Source organism: Branchiostoma lanceolatum, chromosome 2 (genome assembly GCF_035083965.1).
Source record: "Branchiostoma lanceolatum isolate klBraLanc5 chromosome 2, klBraLanc5.hap2, whole genome shotgun sequence".
Classification (NCBI taxonomy): Eukaryota; Metazoa; Chordata; class Leptocardii; order Amphioxiformes; family Branchiostomatidae; genus Branchiostoma; species Branchiostoma lanceolatum.
Genome location: NC_089723.1, coordinates 31,578,513 through 31,601,699, shown reverse-complemented (window position 1 = coordinate 31,601,699; position 23,187 = coordinate 31,578,513). Strand labels below are relative to the sequence as shown.

General features: G+C 39.7%; 4 protein-coding genes across 9 annotated transcripts in view; 2 read left to right on the top strand and 2 right to left on the bottom strand.

The window, feature by feature from the left end:
* LOC136428635 (low molecular weight phosphotyrosine protein phosphatase-like) overlaps positions 1 to 12,144 on the bottom strand; it is a 99,591-nt gene extending 87,447 nt beyond the window's left edge. Inside the window, exons 1-8 of one of the 5 annotated variants that reach the window (XM_066418306.1) lie at positions 12,067 to 12,144; positions 11,896 to 11,945; positions 11,508 to 11,581; positions 11,025 to 11,138; positions 10,840 to 10,953; positions 10,339 to 10,400; positions 9,854 to 9,953; positions 9,599 to 9,689 (exon numbers count right to left, since the gene is read on the bottom strand). In XM_066418306.1, coding sequence (XP_066274403.1) covers positions 9,615 to 9,689; positions 9,854 to 9,953; positions 10,339 to 10,400; positions 10,840 to 10,953; positions 11,025 to 11,138; positions 11,508 to 11,581; positions 11,896 to 11,941 — 585 coding nt within the window. In that variant the 5' untranslated portion in view covers positions 11,942 to 11,945; positions 12,067 to 12,144 and the 3' untranslated portion in view covers positions 9,599 to 9,614. Of the gene's footprint in view, positions 1 to 9,598; positions 9,690 to 9,853; positions 9,954 to 10,338; positions 10,401 to 10,839; positions 10,954 to 11,024; positions 11,139 to 11,507; positions 11,582 to 11,895 lie in introns of those variants that run through there. The other 4 variants (XM_066418305.1, XM_066418304.1, XM_066418308.1 and 1 more) reach the window with 4 other exon arrangements.
* On the bottom strand, positions 62 to 4,114 carry LOC136428626 (uncharacterized). Its single transcript, XM_066418288.1, has 5 exons — positions 3,972 to 4,114; positions 3,668 to 3,830; positions 2,670 to 2,871; positions 2,192 to 2,369; positions 62 to 1,975 (listed from the first exon to the last, which is right to left on the bottom strand). The coding sequence occupies exons 2-5, from the start codon at positions 3,805 to 3,807 to the stop codon at positions 729 to 731; spliced, it is 1,767 nt and encodes a 588-aa protein (XP_066274385.1). The 5' UTR covers positions 3,808 to 3,830; positions 3,972 to 4,114; the 3' UTR covers positions 62 to 728.
* On the top strand, positions 4,415 to 9,209 carry LOC136428630 (SH3 domain-containing YSC84-like protein 1). Its single transcript, XM_066418295.1, has 10 exons — positions 4,415 to 4,558; positions 5,225 to 5,338; positions 5,707 to 5,820; positions 6,107 to 6,171; positions 6,314 to 6,413; positions 6,548 to 6,689; positions 6,915 to 7,092; positions 7,258 to 7,312; positions 7,563 to 7,652; positions 7,877 to 9,209. Coding segments are annotated over exons 1-10 (1,077 nt in total). The 5' UTR covers positions 4,415 to 4,557; the 3' UTR covers positions 8,095 to 9,209.
* A 140-nt stretch (positions 12,145 to 12,284) lies between the features above and the next one.
* LOC136428628 (uncharacterized) lies at positions 12,285 to 23,179 on the top strand. 2 transcript variants are annotated; one of them, XM_066418290.1, is made up of 17 exons: positions 12,285 to 12,412; positions 12,921 to 13,088; positions 13,473 to 13,565; positions 13,724 to 13,856; positions 14,483 to 14,535; positions 14,762 to 14,836; positions 15,087 to 15,172; positions 15,414 to 15,458; positions 15,599 to 15,710; positions 16,732 to 16,854; positions 18,047 to 18,139; positions 18,283 to 18,415; positions 18,779 to 18,825; positions 20,301 to 20,375; positions 20,666 to 20,751; positions 21,303 to 21,347; positions 21,864 to 23,179. In XM_066418290.1, the coding sequence occupies exons 1-17, from the start codon at positions 12,351 to 12,353 to the stop codon at positions 21,977 to 21,979; spliced, it is 1,545 nt and encodes a 514-aa protein (XP_066274387.1). In that variant the 5' UTR covers positions 12,285 to 12,350; the 3' UTR covers positions 21,980 to 23,179. The 2 variants fall into 2 exon arrangements, with proteins under 2 accessions (XP_066274387.1, XP_066274386.1); XM_066418289.1 differs by having other exon boundaries at positions 21,727 to 21,969.
* The last annotated feature ends 8 nt before the right edge of the window (positions 23,180 to 23,187 follow it).

The following is a 23,187-nucleotide window of genomic DNA, read 5'->3' as shown; positions in this document are numbered from 1 at the left end:
TATGTATTTTCACACCTGCATTATGAGTTGGACAAATTTTCAAGCAATAACAGATGGCAAATTCCAGTTTTAGACAACAAGACTTTATTCTGCTCTGTTGCAATAGGAGACAGAGTATATAATCTTACATGTTAAAATAGATGACATATTCACTGCATCAATACAGTGCCCTAATGTGTATACTTCACATAAATATTATTATTCATAAACATAACTTTTTATCAGCAATAAATAGGTGATGCTATAACCAAAATAGATGATCATCTTGAAATTTACATATCGTTAAAAGGGCTCAGTATTTAAACTTCAGATAAGCACAAAACAGTTGGCACAACTTTACTTTCCTCAACATGAATAACTAGAATGTTAACAACACTATCTATTCTCAAAACCTAGCCAGTCTTTCTCAAACATTATGTACACAACTCTACACCACACCAGGTGTATTATCTCTGACTTTTAACACATTATTATACAAAGAAAGGGGATCATCAGATACCACTCAACTTGCAGGTTCCAATTGAATGCATTCCTGCTCCTAGGCATAATAGCTAACAAAGAATAAGATAATAGTCAGCAAATATTGCGAGCTAAAATCAAACTCAAATAACAAAATCATCTTGTCACAAAAAATTCCTAATGAATGTTTGTGCCACTAGTAGGCATTCATACTTATTTTTACCTTGAACAGTACTTTGAATCTTTAAGTTGCGTGAATAATATGTATTTTACTGGGAAGTTGGTTCTTCCGGTTGTAGCAAGTGATGTACATCTTGCTGTTGCACATCAACCCATTGGCCGAACGGTTCGCCCAAGTTGCCAATTGTGGATGCTGCCTCAGTTGCTCCACTCGCTTTCGTGTTGGTAGGATTGTACTCGTATATGGCACTCACTTGATAAACTACTTGATCGCCACCACTAGAGCCAGTAGTGACCGACGTAATGATTGGAGCAACCGAGTTGTTGATGTCAGTGGTAGCGTTGTCCAGATCGCCATCTGTCTTGTTGATGTCGTTCTCAACGAAGTTGATGGCAGTGATGCAAGTCTCCTGGACAGGGGCAGATGCAGTCGTGGCACTTACAGAGGCATCAGAGGCAGGAACCAGGGTGAAGGTTGTCGGATTTTCTGATGAGGTGGTGACAAGAGCAGACTCTGACACAGCACAGTTCTCTTTGCTGGAAGCGCTGGTGGCTCCTGTAGCATGGGTGATGAAACTCCCCTCAGCAACTTGACTTTGCCCTGACTGGTCAATGGACTGGGCAGTGGGAAGCATGGTAGAGCTCTGACCACTAATAGGTGCAAGGATGCCATTTTCAGGTGGAGAGCCAGTGTCAGACATGCTGTCTTTGACGTCCCACACTCCAGAGTCATTCACAGTGTTGTTTCCTTCCACCTTGATGGCGATGTCCCCGGAGATGATCATGTTGGTCTCGGTTGTCTTGGGATGGAAGTCGGTCACACTAGCAATGGCCTTGATCGCCTGTAGGAACTCTTGTTGTTTCTCATCAATGAATTCCACCACAACTTTTGCATCCCCTTGGTTCCCAGAGTCGTTCCTGTCCATGGTGCTAGGTGTTGTTTGGATGGCACTGTAGTCGAATGCCTGTGTGACGTAGGGGCTGTAGTTGTAGGTTTGGATGGGGAGCCTATTGGGGCCCTGAGTAATGGGAGTAGAGAAGCCTGTCGGCTGTGGGTAGCGCTGCTGCATGTAGGGGGCTCGGAACTGTCCGCCCATAGGGTAGCACTGCTGTGTTTGGTATCCATACATGGGGGATGACTGAGAGAATGCGTTGAACTGGGGCAGCCTCTCCCCACTGTAGGTCGGAGCCCATCCGTTGTTGACAGCCAGGCCTCCGTTGGATCCCAAAGTCATGTTTGGCATAGCAGCCTGGCCGTTCGGGATGGGGATTGGTCGGAATCCTACATTGCCATTGGGGTGGGGGAAGGGTGTTGAGCCAGGGGGCCCCATACGACCTGAACAACAGAGAACAAAGGTCACAGTTAGTCGTCTACAAATACTGTCAAATGACATGCAGAAATGAAACTAAATCAACTTTTTACAACATTTTCATGTCCATTCTTTCTTGGCTTTTTAAATGGCCATTCTCTGCCATAATGATGGAATCACATTAAAAAACAGCACTTCAATCGCTTGTATCATTCATCCCTGTTTATAGACCTCTCGCTTACCTGGTGGGTAATTCTCCTTGTTGGGTGTGTCCTCAGGACCTGCACTGTCTGGCCTCTTTCTCTTCTTCTGTCTCCTTACCATAGTCAGGTCAGGCTGGCCTTTACTAAAGTACCTGTTCCTGAAGCGATGGATGTCTTTGTTGCCTTCATGTCGGGCTGCCATGATGTTCTTCTTGAACTGTAAACAAATGGCAACAACAACAGATAAGTTAGACACTTATATCAATTGATACATGATGCCAACTATTTGCCTTCAAGGAATAGAATGGCACTGAGGTAAATTGTTTCTCTCATGTGAAAAGCCATGTACCAAGCCGTGGGAAGTTGCCACTTTTCTGTCAGAACTTTAATATGATATCACATCGCCATTCCAGCATAGTTATTTCCGTAAGGTTAGCAGGAATATCACTCCATAGCAGTATTGACAACAAGCCCACTTTGACCGATAACACGTAACTATACATCTATCGTCACTGACCTGATAGAGGTTGAGCTGTCTGACGAAGCTGTCCCAGTTGGCAGTGTTGAAGACGTCCAGTTGGCGGTTCTCCAAAACTTCGTCCTTGAACTGGCTCTGTATGATCACGACTTCCTCCCCAGGCTCGTCCCAGTAGATGGACTTGATACGGGGATCGTTCACCAGTATCCACAACTTAGCTGGGAAGTGGTTGGCGTTTACGCTGAAGCGATACAAATAAGTGCTTGCATTAGAATTCATCTAAGGTATTTCCAAGTCTTGATGGCATGACATTCGTCATTGTTGACAGATTTACTCCGTTACTGAGCCAATCACCCCGGAAACCATGATTTATACTGGAATGGCCCTACGCTACAGACCAGACTGTCGCCTTTCCGATCGCCTGACACGCATCTCAAATTTCATAACGGACATAAATCATCGTTTTGATAAGCAACATTGCATATTTACGAGGTTACTCTAGTCGCTAGTTTGCTCAGAATAGTAGTTTTATATATGAAATCCTCAATGAAATTGAAATTCCCGAACAGATAAGTGTCTTTTCGAACGACAAAAAAACAAAACAACACCGGCCTACTGATTCACCGAGTGTTCTAAAATGTCTGTCAGACAGACAGTCAGACTGGGTCCGTTGAACTATCTGACTTTCCCAAGAGGCTCGTATTTCAGTTCTGTTAAACGCAACGTCTAAGAGTTTACAAGCCGAACCGATGATCTTAATAAGTACCGTGAATCCGAGTCTGGAATGATCTGAAGCGTCCACCGCTTACGGCGTTTTTGATGAAATGTACTACAGTACAGCCAACTCGAAGATCCTTTTTTTGCCAAGGCATTTAAATCACAGCTGATTCTGAAGGTCAAAGACTAAAACTGAAATTTACAGGACTGTCGTCTGAAAACTTTACACAGCCTCTGAAATCCAGGTTGCAGTTTTGTAGAGTAGGCAATTTCTATGGTCAATGATTTGGTACAAACAAATGTTGAGAAACTGTTCTAACCTGTACGTGATCCTTGAGATTTCGTCCGAAACGCTAAAGTCGTTCCAAAACATCTGAGGAAGCCCTAGCGGTCCTACCGCTTGCTGTACAAAGTCCGGCGCCGTCATTGTCATTGCCTGGGTGGCCTGAGCGTCTTCCATTTTCAAAATCTGACGAGGTTGACCTAAGAGTTAAGGAAAATGTTTGAGAGGTTAAAAGTTGGTACGGATTACCTCAAGGCGACACTGATTGGCAAAGAAATCTACACCGATTGACCGAAACAAACATCCGAACAAACACGCGAAACTACTCAGTCTATGCTTACCTCAAACAGCTGATTTTCCGTGAAGCTGGGAACAAAGGAAAGGGAAATCGAAAAAGAAAGGAGACAACTTCACGGTTCGAAACCAGAATGTCGTTGGAAAGAACTTGCAGAACGTCCGAACACTTGTTCTGATGTTATAAAAAACTAGGCGGGGCTGTTTTAGAACACGCCCATGGGCTGACCAATCAGCTGGCGTCTTGGGAAATCCCGCGAAAATGTGGTGGATTTGAATGTTTGTTGTGATACCATGTCTTTAAATTTCCTCAAGATAACGCTGTGCTGCAAGTACTAGCAGGGAACTGTACAAAGCGTAATGCGCTATTGAACGAATTTTTAATCTATTCTGAGAGGATTTGACACCATAATCTGGGCGCCGAGTTGAAAATCATGACGTGCTGGTTTCGTGTCAGCGCAGACGATACCCTGACTCGCCTGAGGTAATTCGTAGGTCAAGGAAAAATGGCGGCGGGCGATGCGGAGGTTTCAATTTTGAACCTGACATTATAGGTTCGGGCGCCTGTTTTCCTAACGTACAAGCCAGCAGAACACCCTACGAATCCGGGAACTCTCACATGCCTTATTGAACAGTAAGAAGTCTACATTGCCTGACATGACTGTGTTTCTGCGTTTTTTCGTCCGTGCTTTTGACAATTTTCAAATTTATTCCAGCTTGTGGGAGGGGGGCACAGTTACTGTGTAACGTTGATTTGCATTATTTTCAATTCCAGTGTGCATTAATGATCCATTATCTACATATACATCATGCTACAAAGCAAACAACACAAAGAATGTCATCAAAGTCAGCCAAAATTCAGAAATAGAGCACTTCGGGCTTCTGCTCACACTTCGCTGGAAGAAAAGTATTATTATTTACAGCATTAGGAGGTTTTAACAAGATAACTTCCTTGTTTACAGTGACTTTTGGGTGAAAAAATTTCACTAGCATGGCATAAGAAAAGTTTATACTATGATAGCAATCTGCAGGTGTCCTCTTTTGCAGGTACTTCAGAGCAGCAGACCTTTGCTGTTCAGTATTTATTTAATCATTTCAGGTGTAGCAAAATATCCTGCTATGCAAATAATTAAAGATATCACAAGTACAGTAATACCATTGCAATCTCCAAATGTATGACATGAAATCATGCTCATGAAAAATTGATGGGTCTGGTGATGTATTACGTACACCTGAGGACTTGACCTAACCAAGAGGCCAGACCAGTGTCATGTAAACATGCATATTTTTCAAATTTTAGTGGTGAACACTCCAGTTCCACACAGCCTGAAGTCTGAGGCTAAAAAGGCTGCCAAGATCCTGAGGGACTTCACAGTACCTAGTGCAAAAACTGGACCAGATAAAATCATACCAGGTTAGCCATTTGAAATATCAACATTAAAAGAGGAGGATCGATGTGACTTGAAAACATGCCTAAGAGAACTGCCATTTGATGTGCATGTTAGGTACAAATTAGGCACATGAACTACCAAGTTTAACGCCATGGTTTCAGAACTTTTAAAGTACCAGTAATGTATTGATGTTTTTTGTTTGATATTGAAATTTGAATGCAAAAACAGATTCAAGAAAATAGGTGTAGATTGACTGCTTAATTTGCTATATTGTCACTTTCTAATCTGGACAACAGTATTAAGCACCTTTGTCCTTCTCATGTAGCCTTTTTGAAATGCTACTTCTTCCTTTAACTTATGGTAATGTTTTGTCTGTTTGTTTTTTGCCCAGTATCTATATTAGCCCGTGCTCGTGGGCTTGCTGTCCTGACTGTGTTTAAGGCAGGGTTCCTCGTCAGTGCTAGAGGAGGCAGCGGCATTGTCATTGCCAGAATATCTGAAGCGCGTACGTCACCGTAGTATTTATGTCAATATAGCAGTCTCCATGGGTGCCATACAGCACCATTTTTGATACTTGATTGGTAAAAATTGGATGCATGGTAGCTAGGATATTTGTAATCAAAGCATGAAGCTTGTCTTTTCCATAGTATATATATACAATAGCATGTAGAATACATTGAATATATGAAAACATTCGTACTGACTGCAAAATTTGAGATCTGAAAATTTATATACAAATGAAACAATTACCATGGTAAGTATTTCACCTAGTAATATTTATTTGTTGACAGGATGGTCAGCACCATCTGCCGTGGGTCTCGCAGGGCTGGGAGGTGGATTTGAAATTGGAGCTGAAGTAAGCCTCACTCTTTCAACCTCTCTTTGAAAGAACCTCTCTTTGAAAGTTACAAGTTAGTAAATTTAGCTATAGGTATGTATTGAAATTAAGATCATACCATTTTTACAAAATCTGGTTCTGTTTTATGTTTCATTCGCAGGTCACAGACTTTGTCATCATTCTAAATAGCCAGTCAGCAGTAGATGCTTTCTCCAAGGGTGGTAACCTGACATTAGGTGGCAACTTCACCATTGCAGCAGGTGTGCAGTTCTTCATGTCTTTCATCTTTTTCTCAGGTCGCTTTGGAATGAATGACTACAATAGCATGATGGTAAAATGTCATACAATATGCTCTACCATGTTAATATGAAGATCATATACTTTAACATAACAGGGCCACTTGGAAGGAACATGGAGGGAGATGTTGCAGTCAGAAGCCCTTCAGCTATATACACCTACAGCAAAACCAAAGGTCTGTTTGCTGGGATATCCCTGGAAGGGACTGGGATCATTGAAAGAAAGGATGCAAATAGGAAGTAAGTTGAAAAGCTAATTTTGAGTGTCTTCTATAGCTTTTGAATAATGTGTATGCAACACCATATGATCATGGCCATCACTTAATAATACTTAAGCCTATCGTACATGAAATTGCAGCTTAACTTTGATACAGAGTGCATGAAATTATTTTTATGGTTGCTTTTACAGTGTCAGTGCTTCTAATATGTTTCCTGTTGACAAAAGTTTAAATATCTATTTCCCAGGTTTTATGGTGGAGATGTGCGGGCATACGAGATTCTGAATGGGACTGTACATCCTCCATCGGTGGCAGACCCTCTGTACGAGATCCTCCACAGACACTATGAAGTTGCGGAGAAGATTCTTGTTGAGGCCGTCAAGAAGGCTGCTGTGAAGAAGGCTGCAAAAGCTGATCGCCCCAAGGTGTTTTACTATTGCTGTTTATTGTAGGACCTCTTAGCAATGGCCATGTATTCTATTGACGTGTCACCATTACCAGTTAAAGTTATGATTAACAGGAGTCATATCTTACCTCACATGATTATTTGTATAGCTGATATATCATATTCGTATCTTCTGATTACCTAGAGTTTCAGTTTTGGAACCTCCAGAAGCAAGTCCTTGAAGAATTCTTCCACTTCAGGTGTGTGAAATAATACTTAAAATGGTGGTATGAATCATTCAAATGAGTATGTAAGGGGCTATGTAATGCATCAATCTAGTTTTATGAGTGTCAAATTTAATGCTTGCTACTTTGGACATCAAGAGTTTATCATTTTTCCTTTTCATAAGGGAAAATACTATTTTACTAAGTACAAATATCTCAGGTGCTGTATTGTAATATTCTGTTACCGGTAGCTTATTTCTACTCACTATTGAGTCTTTTTGTGCAGATGAGAAACCGTCCAGGAAAATGAGGTCCAAATTCACATCAGCTAGGAGATGTACCAGTATGGTGGAGGAGCGTACAGCCAGTGTAGAAGGTTGGTGGCGATTTACTGATGTCTGCATTCCATAATTTGTCATTGTAGTGGGAATGAGATGTGTAGGTGTTATGGATTAAAAGGGCTGTTCAGTGGATTATTGTTGCAACACCAGAACATTCTGACTACACAGCACAGCCGCACGACACCATTCATTTCTAAGGCATAGCCATGGTGACAAGTGTTGATGGCTTGCTGTTTCTCTAACCACAACTGTTTCACAGATCTTCAGAATGTCATCCTGGACAGACTGGTCTGCCCGTTTGAAGTAACTGCATTGTTCAGCTTTAAGGGAGAGCTGCCCTGTGACCTTTACTTCCAAGAGGGAGACAAGATCACTGTCCTGACCAGAACTCACACCCAGAATGACTGGTGGGAAGGGAGGTTAAAGGGCAGGAAGGGGATCTTTCCTGCCAATTATGTGCAGTTACCAAGGCCTTAGTCCTTCAAGGGCCAAATCACATGTACAGACATGTGCATCCTTGCCTTTTCCATGCATTGCATCAGTAAAGGTGGCAACATGTATTTTATAATCCATGGACAGCAAAACCCCTTCTTCCAGCTTGGGGATGTCTTTTTTTGGAGTCTACATGAATATGTATGCTGATAACTGGGATCAGCTTAATACTACTAAGTATATATGGGGTGTCGCTGCACACAGCATGCATTTCTGTTTTCTGGTGCAATAATGAATCTTAAAATATATCTGTAAAGATGTGATTGTTGGCTGTACAATATGACCTTCCCCTTCTGCCATGCTACATGTTGCAGCTAATGCCTCTACATATATTCACTAATTGCACATACCAGGTTTAAGACATATGTGTAGTCTAGAAGTAATAAGGGGAGCTGCCTGTTTGATCACTTATATATGAAATGTCCATTGTGTAGTTGTGACCTTGGTATAATAACATGCTTGGGGACAGTGATGTTACAGCATCAGATAACATAGATGAGTCTGCTTTTACTGTAACCAGATGATAGTTTAAGTGTGTTTGTGTGTTACATCTTGTAGATGGCAATAGTGACTACAATTTCTGTCTGACGAGTTCAGCTGGAGGGTGTGTTGAAAAGATGTATATCGCAATTAATGTTGTAATGTGGTTTGAGACGGATGCAGAAGTGGGCTTATGCTGTGTTTTACAATGCAATCAAGAGCCTTAAGTCTTTTTAAAGCCAGTGTTTAGGATAATTTTGAGATATGGCAGATAGCAATAAGTATGAGTGGCATGATGAATCCTTGAATGATGCCCATGTCAACTAAGGTCTTGATTACATGATCATTTTTAAACATATCATTGTCTTCAGAGCTCATCTTAAAGTGTCCTTTAGCATAACCATGTTTTTACTTCATTTTTAAGGGATGATCTTCCGATTTTTTTTTCTTCAAGCAGAGTGTAATATGCAGAAAGTTCAAAACTACAACTTCACATTTTCTGGTAAAGCATTTTATATATATTACAAGGCAAGCTTAAAATATTCAATTTATTTTTCTACTTTCATGGCTACAAAGCATTAACTATGTATGGTGGTGGAATAAAGAGTCAATGCCTATTATCCATTGATCATTTGAATGCATTCTTTTGTGCAGCTTTATCAATATTATGTTCAGTATTATGTTCAGTATAATAATTATATTAAGGACAAAAACGATAATTGCGGCTGGCAGTTAGTAATTGTAAGCAAACAGCAAAAGTTGCATCAGTTCCATCATATGGTACAATGATGCCCTAACAGATTATTTTTTTTAGGAATTTTAAGGGTACATCAAATTCTAAAGCCCTTAAGGCATGAATTAGGTGACTTCACATATCAAGAGATGGAATATATCCAACACCTGGTCCCTGCAAGGGGAAAGCAACAGCTGATTTTCCAGTGCTATACCATGGGAAAATTCTTATGCTTGAGTAATGTAAATTTTGCACCCTCCACTTTTCTACCACTGAAGAAAGTTCCAGGACTCTACACTGCATCAAGGAAAGCCGTGCAACACTGTACACACTGCTGATACACTCTCTCAAAATCTGAGTCTTCTCCCTGCAAGATAATGCATCCTACAGTTTAATGTGGATGGAAACTGGGCATAATAATTGTCAAAATGAGCATGAAGAATGTTATAACAAATGCTATTAATACCTATTACTGGTATGCAAAACTGAATCTTGAAGTTTACAGGTAAATGTACATGAACTGACACTTACATAGTAAGGGTCTTCAATGACCTCTTTCCCCTCGGGATCATAGCTGCCGAGTAGCTTAACAGTTGCTGTAGAGTTTGGAGGCTGTATGTGTTTTAAGTTGCTGCAGAAGAAGAAGAATAAGTGGATATTCTACAAACAATGGTCATGAAGTTAAAATCAAGACTCAGAGCATGAAAGTTCACCTGTGTTGTCATTATGAATCAAGGACTAAACTTTACTCCCAACACTAGAATTTGGATATGTCTCAATTCATTCTAGTGTTGGGAGTAAAGTTTAGTCCTTAAGTCATAAAGACTCTCAGAGATTTAAAAAAAATTCAACATAGTCTATTTTTCAGGTACATGTAGTGTAAGTGTAGGCACAAAATTCACAGTAAGAAATGTTCTTGGATCGATGGACATGTTTATAACGAACATATTGCTATCAACAAAAGCATTCAAAAGAATCTGGAAATGGTTCCACATTCAGGGCTCAAAGTGTTTTACCTTATGTTGTTATGATCCATACCAAGGATGTACTGAAACTTGGTGAAGTCCCCTTCAGTCACCTTTCACATGGAAAAACATTGAATATTAATTGCAGCAACTGATGTTACAATATGTAAGATGCCAATCGTTGTTGTAAACCTGTTACTACAGTACATATAAATGTGAGTGTTCCTTTCACATAGCTGCATAACAAGTGATTTGCATGATAAACAGAAAAGATGGACAATACTCAATCACACATATATAAGTTAAGGAATACTTGAATGTACATGCAGTTACCATTTATCTCGCCCACAATAACAATAACAATCCCACTTTAGTTCTTCACTGAACAAGTCTATTTCTTCACTCAAATAAATTTACTTCTAGTTTTTGTGAGTGACACATCTATTAGCTGCAGTTGGTCTTTACACTGTTTATTACAGGATGGGAACAAAAAAATGATGAGTTTTACAAACAAACATGCCAAGATATAGGATATAGATGCAAGCGCACTACCTGTCTTGCAATCTGTTCCTTATAAACGCCGTGCTTTCTCATGCATGCCTGACCCCTTTCATCTGGCGGGAGCCCCACGTTCCAGTCGTGAGTGCCTGCACTGTCTACTGTCCACTACAACATAGTTAAACAACTGTCAGAACACAGCAGGTTAGTATGTTTAGTGGGTAGGGTAGCACAAGTACCTGTCGCACGATGTGGCCATAGGGCACTGAATGCTTTTCTAGGCAAGCCCTTGTTCTTGGGTCTGCTCTCTTCCCTATGTGCATGTCGATGGTTGCTGCACTGTTGATTTCCCACTATAGTATCACATACAGAATACACAAACACAGGACACTTTTGAATGGATCATCCAACCTTACCAATTGGGTAAATCACAGATGGGCCCTCCCACCTTAAACTAAGTACTAATGATCACTAATGGTTTAGGTCATGGGACGTTAAGTTCAGATATCATAAAGGGACTTTAAAAAACATTGGGATGGCTTGCCAGACTTAAGTAAGTCATTCATTTGAAACAAAAAATATTTTCACAGAAAAAAAACTTAAAACCAAAGCAAGGTTGGTACAAATGCAAATACAAAAAATTGTGTTTGTTTTTTAACAAACTACAGTTCTCTGACATATTGGCACCCAATCATGATCAATCCAGCAATTTGCATACTCACCTGGTCCAGCTGACCCTTCTCTCTCACCAGGTGCGTGAAAACAGCCTCTGCTATTGGTGATCTGCAGATATTACCTGCTTGAAGACATCTAATAAGTTTATCAACTTATCCAAAACAATTCACATTCACTACTAAGCTTAAATTAATATAAACACAAATAAATCCCTGAACATGTGACAATAATGTATTCAATAAAGAAAAGAGTTACAACTGAAATATGATACTGGTAGGAAATGTTGTGCATGTGGGAACGCCTTAAGTTGCCCCACACAAGTCTTTGATATACTGGTCCAAGGCATGTTACTTAAACGTCATGGCGTTGACAGTTTCCTGACATTTGAGACTACAATATAGTCATACATGATGATGAACTTAGCGTCTTACTTACCAAGACAGACGAAAAGCACAGATTTCTTCCCGCTTTGGGCAGCCATGGCTCTGTAGGTTTGCAACGAGAAAGCCTAAACGTTACAACTAAGAGTAAATTGTAAAAAATAATCAGATCAATTATTGTCATTAACTAAATCCAAACCAATATTTTCAGCAGCTCGATCTATACCTGCTGTGCTCTGCAATGTGGATAATGTAGACTGGTCTACTCTTGAAGCGGGAAGTTCTCACTTTCTATTTATAGTCTCAAACGCTTATCTACAAGTATTCCTAACAAATGAATATAATAAACATACAAATAGCAACAATGTCAGTATATGTCTTAGTGACGAGGTTTTTAGAAAGTACTGGAAGATTTTTATTTCGATTTTGGAACTCCATTAGAAAAGTATTGGTTTGGTCCATTGCTCTTTGACCTTTGGGGGAAATGAACATTGGGTGATTACAAAGTTCATGTCTTGGTGCATTGCACGGTCGTGCTACTTAGTCTTAACTTCCCGGGCCATAACACGAAGGTAAGTGAACGTAAGTTATAAGCAGTCAGAGAGAAGAAATCCTGTGTGCTGCTACGAATCCTCTTTTCGTCAGTTATGTAAGGTGGTTATGCAACTTATGCATCAGATATCTACTAATAGTTACTCTTCTCTATTGTACTCTATACTCTGCTCTGTTCTCTATTCTACTCTACTCTACTCTGCTCTGCTCTCCATTGTACTCTGCTCTGCTCTACGTTTCTCTTCTCTGCTCTACTCTACTCTACTCTACGCTACTCTACTCTACTCTACTCTACTCTACTCTACTCTACTCTACTCTACTCTACTCTACTCTACTCTACTCTACTCTACTCTACTCTACTCTACTCTACTCTACACAACACCTAGACTACCTTTACTGGCATTGACTCTGTAGTCAAATCTACACATGATATGACATGTGCGATATGATTTAGTATGATATGATATGATAATGATATGATGATAGATGATTAGGTTTAATTCATTATATCAATCTTTGTGCCCACAGACAGATCTGTGCTGGTCCAACGTCCTTGTCATTAGTGCCAAAGTTTAGCGTACAGTCATCATTACAGTGGAGAGGCATCAGTACTGCTAACGTCAGCATGTCCCCAGAGGACTGGAACACGCGGTGGACAGAAGGGCGCATCGGCTTCCATCGGACTGAAGTCAACCCGTATGTAACATATGTTTTAACATTCAAAGGCATTATGATTAATCTCCTCATTCATGACACCAAACTGTCTTTGATTCTGTAACTACACTGTATGATAAAACTGCATGCTGGACAAATAATTTGACAGGGGTAATGCAGGCACATTAATTGGAGGCAAGAAATTTTAAGGCATACAAAACACCTTTTGACTTTGGATAGATGATCATGTAAAGTATTATTTCAATGGCAACTACATGTATTATGCCAACAAATATTCTTGCCAATAGATATTAAGATAGCTTCATTGCTCAACAATTGTACAAGGTACAAAATATGGCTGGTACATAACTACAGTTCTATATATAATGTAATATAATTGCATGCATACATTTGTATTCTCTGCAGGTACCTTCAGAAATATGAGGACAAAATGACACGCGGAAGGTCGAAGGTCAAGGTGTTGGTTCCTCTATGTGGGAAGTCAGTGGACATGAAATGGTGAGTTTTCCTCTGATCAGCCATTCTTTATTGCAATGAGCTGGACATTGAGATTGGAGGTTGTTGTAGTTGTGTAGGATATTAACACATAATGAGGCAGTCTTTCCTTTAATCATCCAACCTTGCCTCTATTCATTGGAGTCACTTGAATTTTCCAGGCTGGCTGGCCAGGGCCATACAGTGGTTGGAGTAGACTGTTCCCCACAGGCTGCAGAGGCATTCTTCAAGGAGACCAGCCTCATCCCAACTATCAGTGATGTACCCAACCTTAAGAGAGGAAAGCTCTTCAAGGTTCATCTTCTACTCTTTCTATTAACCTTTAGAACCCTGAAGTAGCCCTTTGGCTGCCAATTCTATATTGGTTACAGGGTTATGCAGCAGGAAGATGGTTAAAGGATTGTAAAATACCTCCCGGGGCATTTTTTGTTGTAACAATCCTTTATTTCAGGGTTTGGGGTATGTCAAACTATCAATAATCTACAGTGAAGTATTTTTGCTATTGACGATGAAGGAGGTATAAAGTAATTTTTACTATGATGATGACTTATAAATGTTGCTGGGATATGTCTGACTCAGTATGTAGTACATGTAAGACTCATATACTGTGACATTCGCCTTGTATTTTTTTTTGTATATGTTGAACTCTGTTCTTATTTAAAATGTTATTGTTTTATATATATGTTGATGTTTTTGAGGATGTTGAGGATTTTGAGGATTAAGCATTTTACTTTTTGCCCAATCCTCAATTATGTGAGTAAAAGTAGAATTTTGATATGCTGTAAAATCAAGAGTATTGAAAGTTGCCATGCTCTCTCTTTGTCTACTTTTCTAACGATTGAAAAGCTCTACTTGTAACTTTAAAAGTGCTATGCAGATGCAGATGAGTTGATACCAGTGATTGTACCTTTTCCCTCCAGAGTCAAGATGGAAGAATTTCTCTCTATGTATGTGACCTTTATGATTTTTCAAGGTGAGATGTATTTCATGCCTGTTGATGACTTTGTTTTAAGTAGATTATTTTTTAACCTGTGTAGCCTGTGTAACCTTTATGATGTAGCCTGTGTAACCTTTAACCTGTCTACCCTGTGTGACCTTTAAGATGTATAGAATATAACAGTAATATACATACCTTCTTTCCTGTTATTTAATTCTGGTAAAAAAAAAAATTCTCACCATGATTTCATCTGTTCACTCAGTGATGTGGAAGGGGAGTTTGATGCAGTGTGGGACAGAGGCTCTTTCGTTGCCATCAACTCAACAGACAGGAAAAGGTGGAGAAGCTTTGAAACACTGTTCATGCATTGTACAACAAGGGAAGGGGGTTTGTCATGAAGCATGGAATAGCAATCCACGTAGAATCCATTAACAGTGTATAATTTCAAAGCTTCACGCAACATCATCTATATGGATGTAGGCTACTTATGTAAGTCATCTAAGTAATGTGAGCTAAAGAAGACTATGGAATGATTACATGATGTCCTAAATTGTAATAATAGGAGGCTATCCACTTTACTTCTACAGGTATGTAGACCTGATCCTGTCTCTTATGAAGCTGAGTGGATGCTACCTTCTCGACACATTGGAGTACGACCAAAGCAAACATGCTCGTGAGTAGAAAAACTTTCTTGGTAACTTACAACACCATTAAATCATGTAGGAATTCATTCCATTAAAGGTCTTAAGAAAAAGAGAGGTGCTTTTATGTTCTACATTTATTAGAAATGTGAACAAATATATATGATTATGTTAGATCACAGTGATGTTGTAGGTATGCCAAAAATTACCCAGTGTTTGTTGTACATGTATTACATTGTACATGTACTTCATCTTGAGTATTTCTTTCTACAGCCCCTCCTCATAGCATCCCGCCATCTGGTGTGCAAGACATCTATGGTAGGTCTCACCATGCTGTTTTCGTCGACAATGTTTGCTCTAACTGATAGCCAAGATAGAATGGTATTTTTCTTCATCGTCGAACTTAGAATTACCAGATATGTTTGAGACTGAAGCCTTTTTGTGATCTCTTCTAACAGGTGGTAAGTTTGATGTGCGCCTCCTGGAGACAGCTGATGGTTTGACAGAGAGGCACAAGACGGAGTGGGGATTGAGTTCACTTCATGAACACTTGCACCTCATCACACCAAAGTAGGTCCCAATTTATCAATCAAAAGTCTGCTTGGATCAGAATTTTTGACATGTGCAATGTTGATACAGTTAAAGATAAGGTTCTAGTTTGTTGGACAAGCACTATCTTAGAATGTAATATGCATATGCAGGACTCGGAACAATCAGCATGGCTCGGGTGAATCGTTTGCATATCTAAATAATAAGTGGCAAAATCAGCTGTCAACAATACTAGACACCTTTTAACCCAGCATGGTAACTCAGTTGCAATGTGTTATCAGGCATGAGCAGAAGTTGTTGTCTAATAATCAGGGTGCGAAATACCTGGTTGCACGTTGCACAGTGCAACAAGATTTCGGTTGGTGCAAGTTAATTCCAAACCCAGGTAGCGCAGTGTGCAACCTTATATTTTGAGCCAAAGATCTCAATCGGAGCCCTGGAAACTCACAAAACACAGTGTCACTCTCATAAAATTTGGTAAATCTTCAATTGAAATAAAGAAATCAACACTTTTTCGTTTTAAACCATCCAAAACCCTTCATAGATCGTGGAATTTGAGCTGAAAAAGACGAAAACACACTGCCCTCGGCTAAAAAAGTTGTTGTTAGGTCAATGGGAACAAAATACTATCTAATTTATATTTTGAAATATTAGTAGTATTATACGCTACATACAAGCTTAATTTGAAGAAATCGGTGAATGTCGCTGGAGCAACCTGAAATTTGGATGTGCAACCTAGCATTTGCCCTAGGTTGCAACATGGGCAACCTGGCTCAAAAAAGTATTTCGCACCCTGAATAATATAATGTAGTAACAATGGAAGTCATCAAGAATTTTGTCCATTGAATCAGTATCTTTTCTGACACAACAATTTTTAAACTATAGACAAGAGATCATCTTGATAACACCACCTTATACGATTATTGTCCAAGTGCTGCTGAGACATGACCTTGACTTGTGCATTCTTGCAGTGGTTTGTTTGTGTGCATGTCCTGTGTCTGCAGGATGTTTGGAAAAATTCCTTGTTGATTTATCCCCTCAGACTACCTGAAGGAAAAGTTGTGAACAAATATGGAGAGGTGGAGAAACAGCACCTGACTCCTGAGGACTGGCAGGTTCGATGGGGCAAAGGTCACACAGGGTTCCACAAGTCTGACGTCTCTGGGTAAGGGGAACAGGCATATCCATTGTTACCACCAAGTACAGTAAGGGGCATCCTCACTAGATAGCTTTAAGGAGTGCTTGCAGCTAGATGTGCAAAACTTAGGTGTGTGACCTCGGTACTGCAGCAGAACTTACAGTTTTTTAAATTTTTTTTATCTAGCATAAGAAAGGAGAAGAGCAATGGCTGGTGTAACACTGATACTGCGCAGCTGTGGTAAAATTCTTCAAAAAGTGTGTAAAATGTGATAGATGTATCCAGTGTAGACAGGGTTGGGGTTCTGTGCGCGTGAGAAATTTGCGCGTGAAAAATTTGCGCGTGAAAAATTTGCGCGTGAAAAAATAAAGTTCAAGAAATGTGTCAGAAAATGTGCACAACAAAATTCTTAGTCAGAAAAATGTCACCCCATGATATGATTTTGCATCTGTTTCCTGAATTTGGGGGTTGAATTTTAGGTCCCTTGGGAATATCTAAGCTGACTCCCAAGGGATTTAAAACCTTTTTGGAGGTTTTAAACTTAAAACTTGAAATAAGATGACCCAAAATGGAATTAAGTATCTTATTGTTGCATTCTACAGTTCAGAAGTTGTTCTTTCAATCTACAAGTGATTTTTAAGTGATTTTCAAATGTTAAGTTTTCACGCGCAAAAAAGTTTGAAATTTGCGCGTGAAAGCATCTGCTTGAGAAAAGATGAAATTAGGCTAATAGAATGGAGAAAAGCTTCAAATAGTTACATTTTACAATACTAAACCATATATAAGTAAGTTGACTATGTATTTCTTAAAGATTTAAGTGATTTTCAAATGTTTAGGTTTCAAACCCCCATAAGTTTAGCTATTCCCAAGGGACCTATTCCCAAGGGACTAAAAAATCAAACCATAAATTCAGGTGTCAGATGAAAAATTGTATCATGGGATCACATTTTCCTGTCTAAGAAAATTATACTACACATTTTCTGACACATTTTTAAGAAATTTATTTTTTCACGCGCAAATTCTTCACGCGCAAATTTTCACGCGCAAATTTTTCACGCGCAGAAAACCCGTTCCCCGTAGACACTTGTAGTGCAATGCGACCTTGGTATTTCACTAGGCATTATACGATTAGTTAAAAAGAAAGCAACAATATGTAATTTTGCTATCATTTCCCATGCTCAGCCATGTGTATGTATCCAGGACCATTCTTATGTTGCAGTTCTCTGCAGACGTACATAGGGGAACTGACAGGAGGGAGGTCTGAGGTCAGGGTTCTGCTGCCCCTGTGTGGGAAGACACTGGACATAAAATGGTGAGACTAATGTGTGTTTGAGATTGGTAATATATATGTTAGTTTTTAGTTGTCACTTGATATTGGTTACCATCAAGAGCTTCTACACTTATATCAAAGTGTATTAAAACAGAAATGTCTCTAAAACATACTTTATGTTGCAGGCTTCTTGACCAGGGGCACACAGTTGTTGGAGTGGAGTTTGCACAGCAGCCTGTTGAAGAGCTCTTCCAGGAGAACAACATGACTCCCACTGTTAGTGATGTCCCAGGGATGCCTGGTGGAAAACTTTACCAGGTACATATACTAGATACATTCATTTGAGTCAGCATAGAGCAGTCCAGCTTTCTTTTTTGTTTTTTATTTGATTTTCTTTTGTTAGAATTGCAACAGTGCAATACACATGGGACACAGGCAGCTATTGCTGGTGTCATGACCCACACATAATATACCTATTTTTACACTTGGATGGAGTTAGGAAAGTCGCGTTAAGTGCCTATTCCCAAGGGCACAACATCGCCAGGGGATTCAAACCCGGGACTGCTGGGTTCTAGGCCGAAAACCCTGCCGTTACACCACACGACCCCACTTTTATAGATATGCATACTATTTACAATAGGGTTCAATACAACCAGTCTTTTTTTCTTCCTGATCCGATAGGCTGGGAAGCTGTCTGTCTATTGCGGTGACTTCTTCAATTTTACAAGGTACAAAATCATGTAGGATTTTTACTGTTTCTTTATGTGCAACCTTGTGAGTTTATTTCAATCTGAAAATTCCCTGATACAGTCAAACCTGTCTATAGCGGTCACTCAAGGGACTGGCCAAAACTGGCCGCTAAGGACAGGTGGCCGCTGTGGAGAAAATGTTGATTAATTGACCACGAGTGACACGTTTTCAGTACCCACTGAGATACATTTATTCACCGACAGTACACATGTAAACAGGTAAAGGCACATTTTAGAAGTTCGATTGTTGTTCTTTTACTCCTAGTTAGTTAAAAACAAAATACATGTTGTTCAGTTGTCACTTACTGTTCGTTTTCGACCGTTTTCAAACATAAAATCGTGGCGCCAATTTTCCTTAGTCTTTTGTTGTGTTGGTTCGGTTCCCGCGTGGCTTGTGTTGATCAGCATCTACCATTATGCTAATAGGGTACTCAGAAGAAGGTCGCTCTTTTGAGGGCTTTTTGTCTTTTCACAAAATTGCAACAGCCCAAATTTTACATCATAGTAATATTATCCACATTCATTTTGAAGCTTTTGGTTTAGTAATTATCCTCAGTGATACTTTGCAGCAAAATAGATTTAGTATATTATACCTCCGTAACAGTGGTGTCTTCAGTTGACCTTTATGCTGCTACCGATCCAGTTTGTATCAGCGCCATTTTGAAAATTGCGCGAAACACGTTTTGAGCACAATTTGAATGAATTCCCGGTGAAAACGGAAATTGGGCCGGCATTCAAACATTTCGCGAACTTACCGCATCAGGTACATGTGTGGGTTGTATTTTCCAAAAAGCTGCCGTAATATTTGTCCAGTCGAAATGCACAGAAATGGTCAATTTTACCTTGAATTGTACAAACGCTTGCCATGTGAAGAAAATTATACTTGACTTCGCGTCAAACCATGGATTTTCTAACAAAGATAAAACATTCTGGTTTTCTTTATTATGATCCTATCCAGTTGAGTCCACATAAATTTGATAACTGCGTGAAAAAATGAAGATTTTGAACCCGGCGTGCGGTGGCGATGCGGCTTCTACTAGCGCGCCGTGACCGTTATCGGCAGTGTTACTGTACTCGCGGGACTGAAAATCGTCTGGCCGCGACCGCGTTGGACAGGTGGCCGCTATAGCCTAATTCTTAATGCTTATGTCAATGGGAAAAATCCAAGGGACCGACAAAAAGTGACCACTATGGGCAGGTGGCCGCTATGCAAAGGTGACCGCTAATACAGGTTTGACTGTATATCAAATGAAGATCAGTCCAGACTGGAATTCTAGGGATCCTACATGGCCGGAGACACAAACATGGCCTATATATATTGTTGGTCCCCTGTAAAAACAGTGGGTTAGAAAGCAGCATAGCAAATGACCACACCTACACATAGATTACACCATAGGGTTTGAACAATTTCACAGGCTAAGCCTCCCAACGATTCTGCTTCTTTGCTTCCACAGTGAAATAGCAGGACAGTTTGATGCTATGTGGGACAAGGCCTCTCTCATAGCCATCAATGTAGCAGACAGGGAAAGGTAGGTACCATATCTTTAGATTTTGAAAAAGCCTTTCATTCAGTAAATAGAGATTTTATGTTACAAAACCCTTCACAAATTTAACTTTGGCCCAGCATTTATAGAATGGATAAATGGTACAATCGTATGTTCATGTAAGTCATCATTGATGTGTAATATTCAGAATGCAGGCAGTCAGCAAGATTTACCAGAATTAAGAAAAGTTGGGTAGGTCCTATCTTCAGTGTTGGAAGTGACAGGGGCAGAAGCAGTGATTTTGTAATGAGCACCCTGACTGCACCCTACCACAGATATGCTGCCTCCATCACGTCTTTCCTGAAGCCTGATGGCCACTACTTACTGGAGACTGTGGAGTATGACCAGTCTCAGGTGAACGGTAAGTACAATGTGTGTGAGTTTACCTGTAATGGATTAAAAAGCTGTATGCTATCACAGTTAGTCCGTTTGTTTTCTTCGTTTCAAGGCATCCTCATTTGAGGTGAAGCATGATGCTTTTTCAAGTAGCTAGTGGTAGTGCAATGCAGATTCACTACGGCTCGCATTTTTGGCCAAGCACACCGGGTCACCCCTACTCTTCTCGATAAATGTGTTGGGTTCTTTTACGTGCAGGGGTTTTACGCTTGAGGCTAATGCCTGAAGCTCCCTCATACACGGGGCCGCTGGCTTTACGTCACCATCCGAAATGATGAATGCAATCCCTTATATACAACATGTCTGAGCTGGAGTCGATCCCTAGGATCGAACTCAGGCCCCAGGATCCACGGAATTCGATCTAGATGGCAAAGCAGTGGGGTTGCGTTACCGCTTGCGCCACTTAGTCCAGTGTACAATTTTTGATGCACTGCAATAACAAGAATGACATGAAAGTTCAATTATCATCGTCAATCAGTCTGCCTCACACTGTTATGTTGATGTTGTGTACTGCAGGACCTCCATACAGTGTTCCTGGACAAGTGGTAGAGCAGTTGTATGGTGAGTATGGACTGGACAGCATTTTTGTGCAGGAAAGCATAGGAAGTCTCGCCCAAATTTTTTAACATTTTAACAATTTTTCCAACAATCAATAAAATGGAGATTTGGTAGTAGCTTGACTCATTTTACTAGCCAGCAGTCTCTTCAATGTTGTCTTTAGACTACCTTATTCACTGATTGGGTAACAAGACTGGCCTTGATAAGCTGACAAATCTAATCCCAATATTACTATTATTATTAACTGCACTATTCTGTTTGTCAAATATTTGAGAGACATAAGTGCATTGTTAACGTTGTTGGTCATTTCATATCCAAATGAATTATATCATACATAATGCCATGCATGTATGTCTAAGAGGATGTATTTTTTTGCCTGTAGGTGCCAAGTGGACCATCCAACACCTGGAGACAGGAGATGGCATGACTGCCAATGCCAGGAAGTGGGGTCTTCAGTGGTTGACCAAAAATGTCCAACTTCTCAGTCTCAAACCTTAGATTGTATTTTCTTGCCTGTAGGTGCCACGTGTAACATCCAACACCTGGAAACAGGAGACGGCATGACTGACAAATACAGGAAGTGGGGTTTTGAGTGGATGACCAGAAATGTCCAACTTCTCAGTCTCAAACCTTAGTTAGAACCTTATGTTTAATTTTGATCGTAATGATATATAATATGATTTAGTTTAGTTTGATTTGAATTTATGTAGATACAGTTGAATGGTAATTACATGATATAGTGATAAAGAGGTATAGAAATTATATAATCTGTTACGTATTGTACTGATGGCAACTGATACATGATATTTTAAGGGAGGCTATTGTTTGTTTCTGTGTGTACTACTTCTGCACACAATGTCCTGGATTTTATTTAGTTTTTTGTCACTCATGTATGTCTAGCTTATGTATATTCTTTGATTGTAAAATTTCTTTTTGAAATACCAATAAAGAAAAAAGAAAAACCTTAGTTAGTATTATCACAGGGATCATGTTGGGATATAATTTGAGATAATATACCTCACCAGGATAGAATTTTATGGTGAAATAGTGCAGTCAGAATTCATTACAAGGTATATTAATTGTTCAAACTGATCATCTTTCAATGAGGAGAAAGTGACATTTTGAAATGTTGTTTCCAGAAACAATGATTGAGTCTAAGTGATGCATTTTCACACATACGACATGAAGGTGCTGGTGACTCTGATTGGTCAATGTTGATCTTTACTAGTTACTGTGTCTGATTTGAGAAACATGACTTGTAACGAGCGCCGTGGTGTATTATAGAAATTGACTTGTCAGGAGCGTCGTGGTGTATTTCCACTTTTCATGCAACACGTGACAAAGCCCCTATTCTATGATTCTCGTGCTGATGAAATTGAGGTGTTTGCCATGAAACTCTGAGATGGATTAGAAGACAAACCGTGACAGGATGCTGGTAACAGCACTGAATTCAAGAGGAGCTACAAACAGCTGTATGATAATGATACATTCATTCCATGGTGTAATTGTAAGTAATTGATGAAACCTGTTAGCCATATGCCAACTAGAAGAGTAAGATACGAAACAATATTTTCCGTAGTTTTAGTAATACATGCATCGACCGCTGCAACTTACTATGTGTTACGATCACTTATAGGTAAGATATTACACCCTTTTTATAGGAGAGCGGAATAATTTTTTAAGACCAGGGTCCAAAAATCTTCCATCTTTGAGTTTGATGTGTCTTTGGTATTGAACTTTTGCCATAAGATACACATAGCTGAAGCTACATAACATTTAGCAACATTAGCAGCATATAACATGCTTTGTGAAATAAAACTTCTCCTTACTTTAAAGCTTTCAA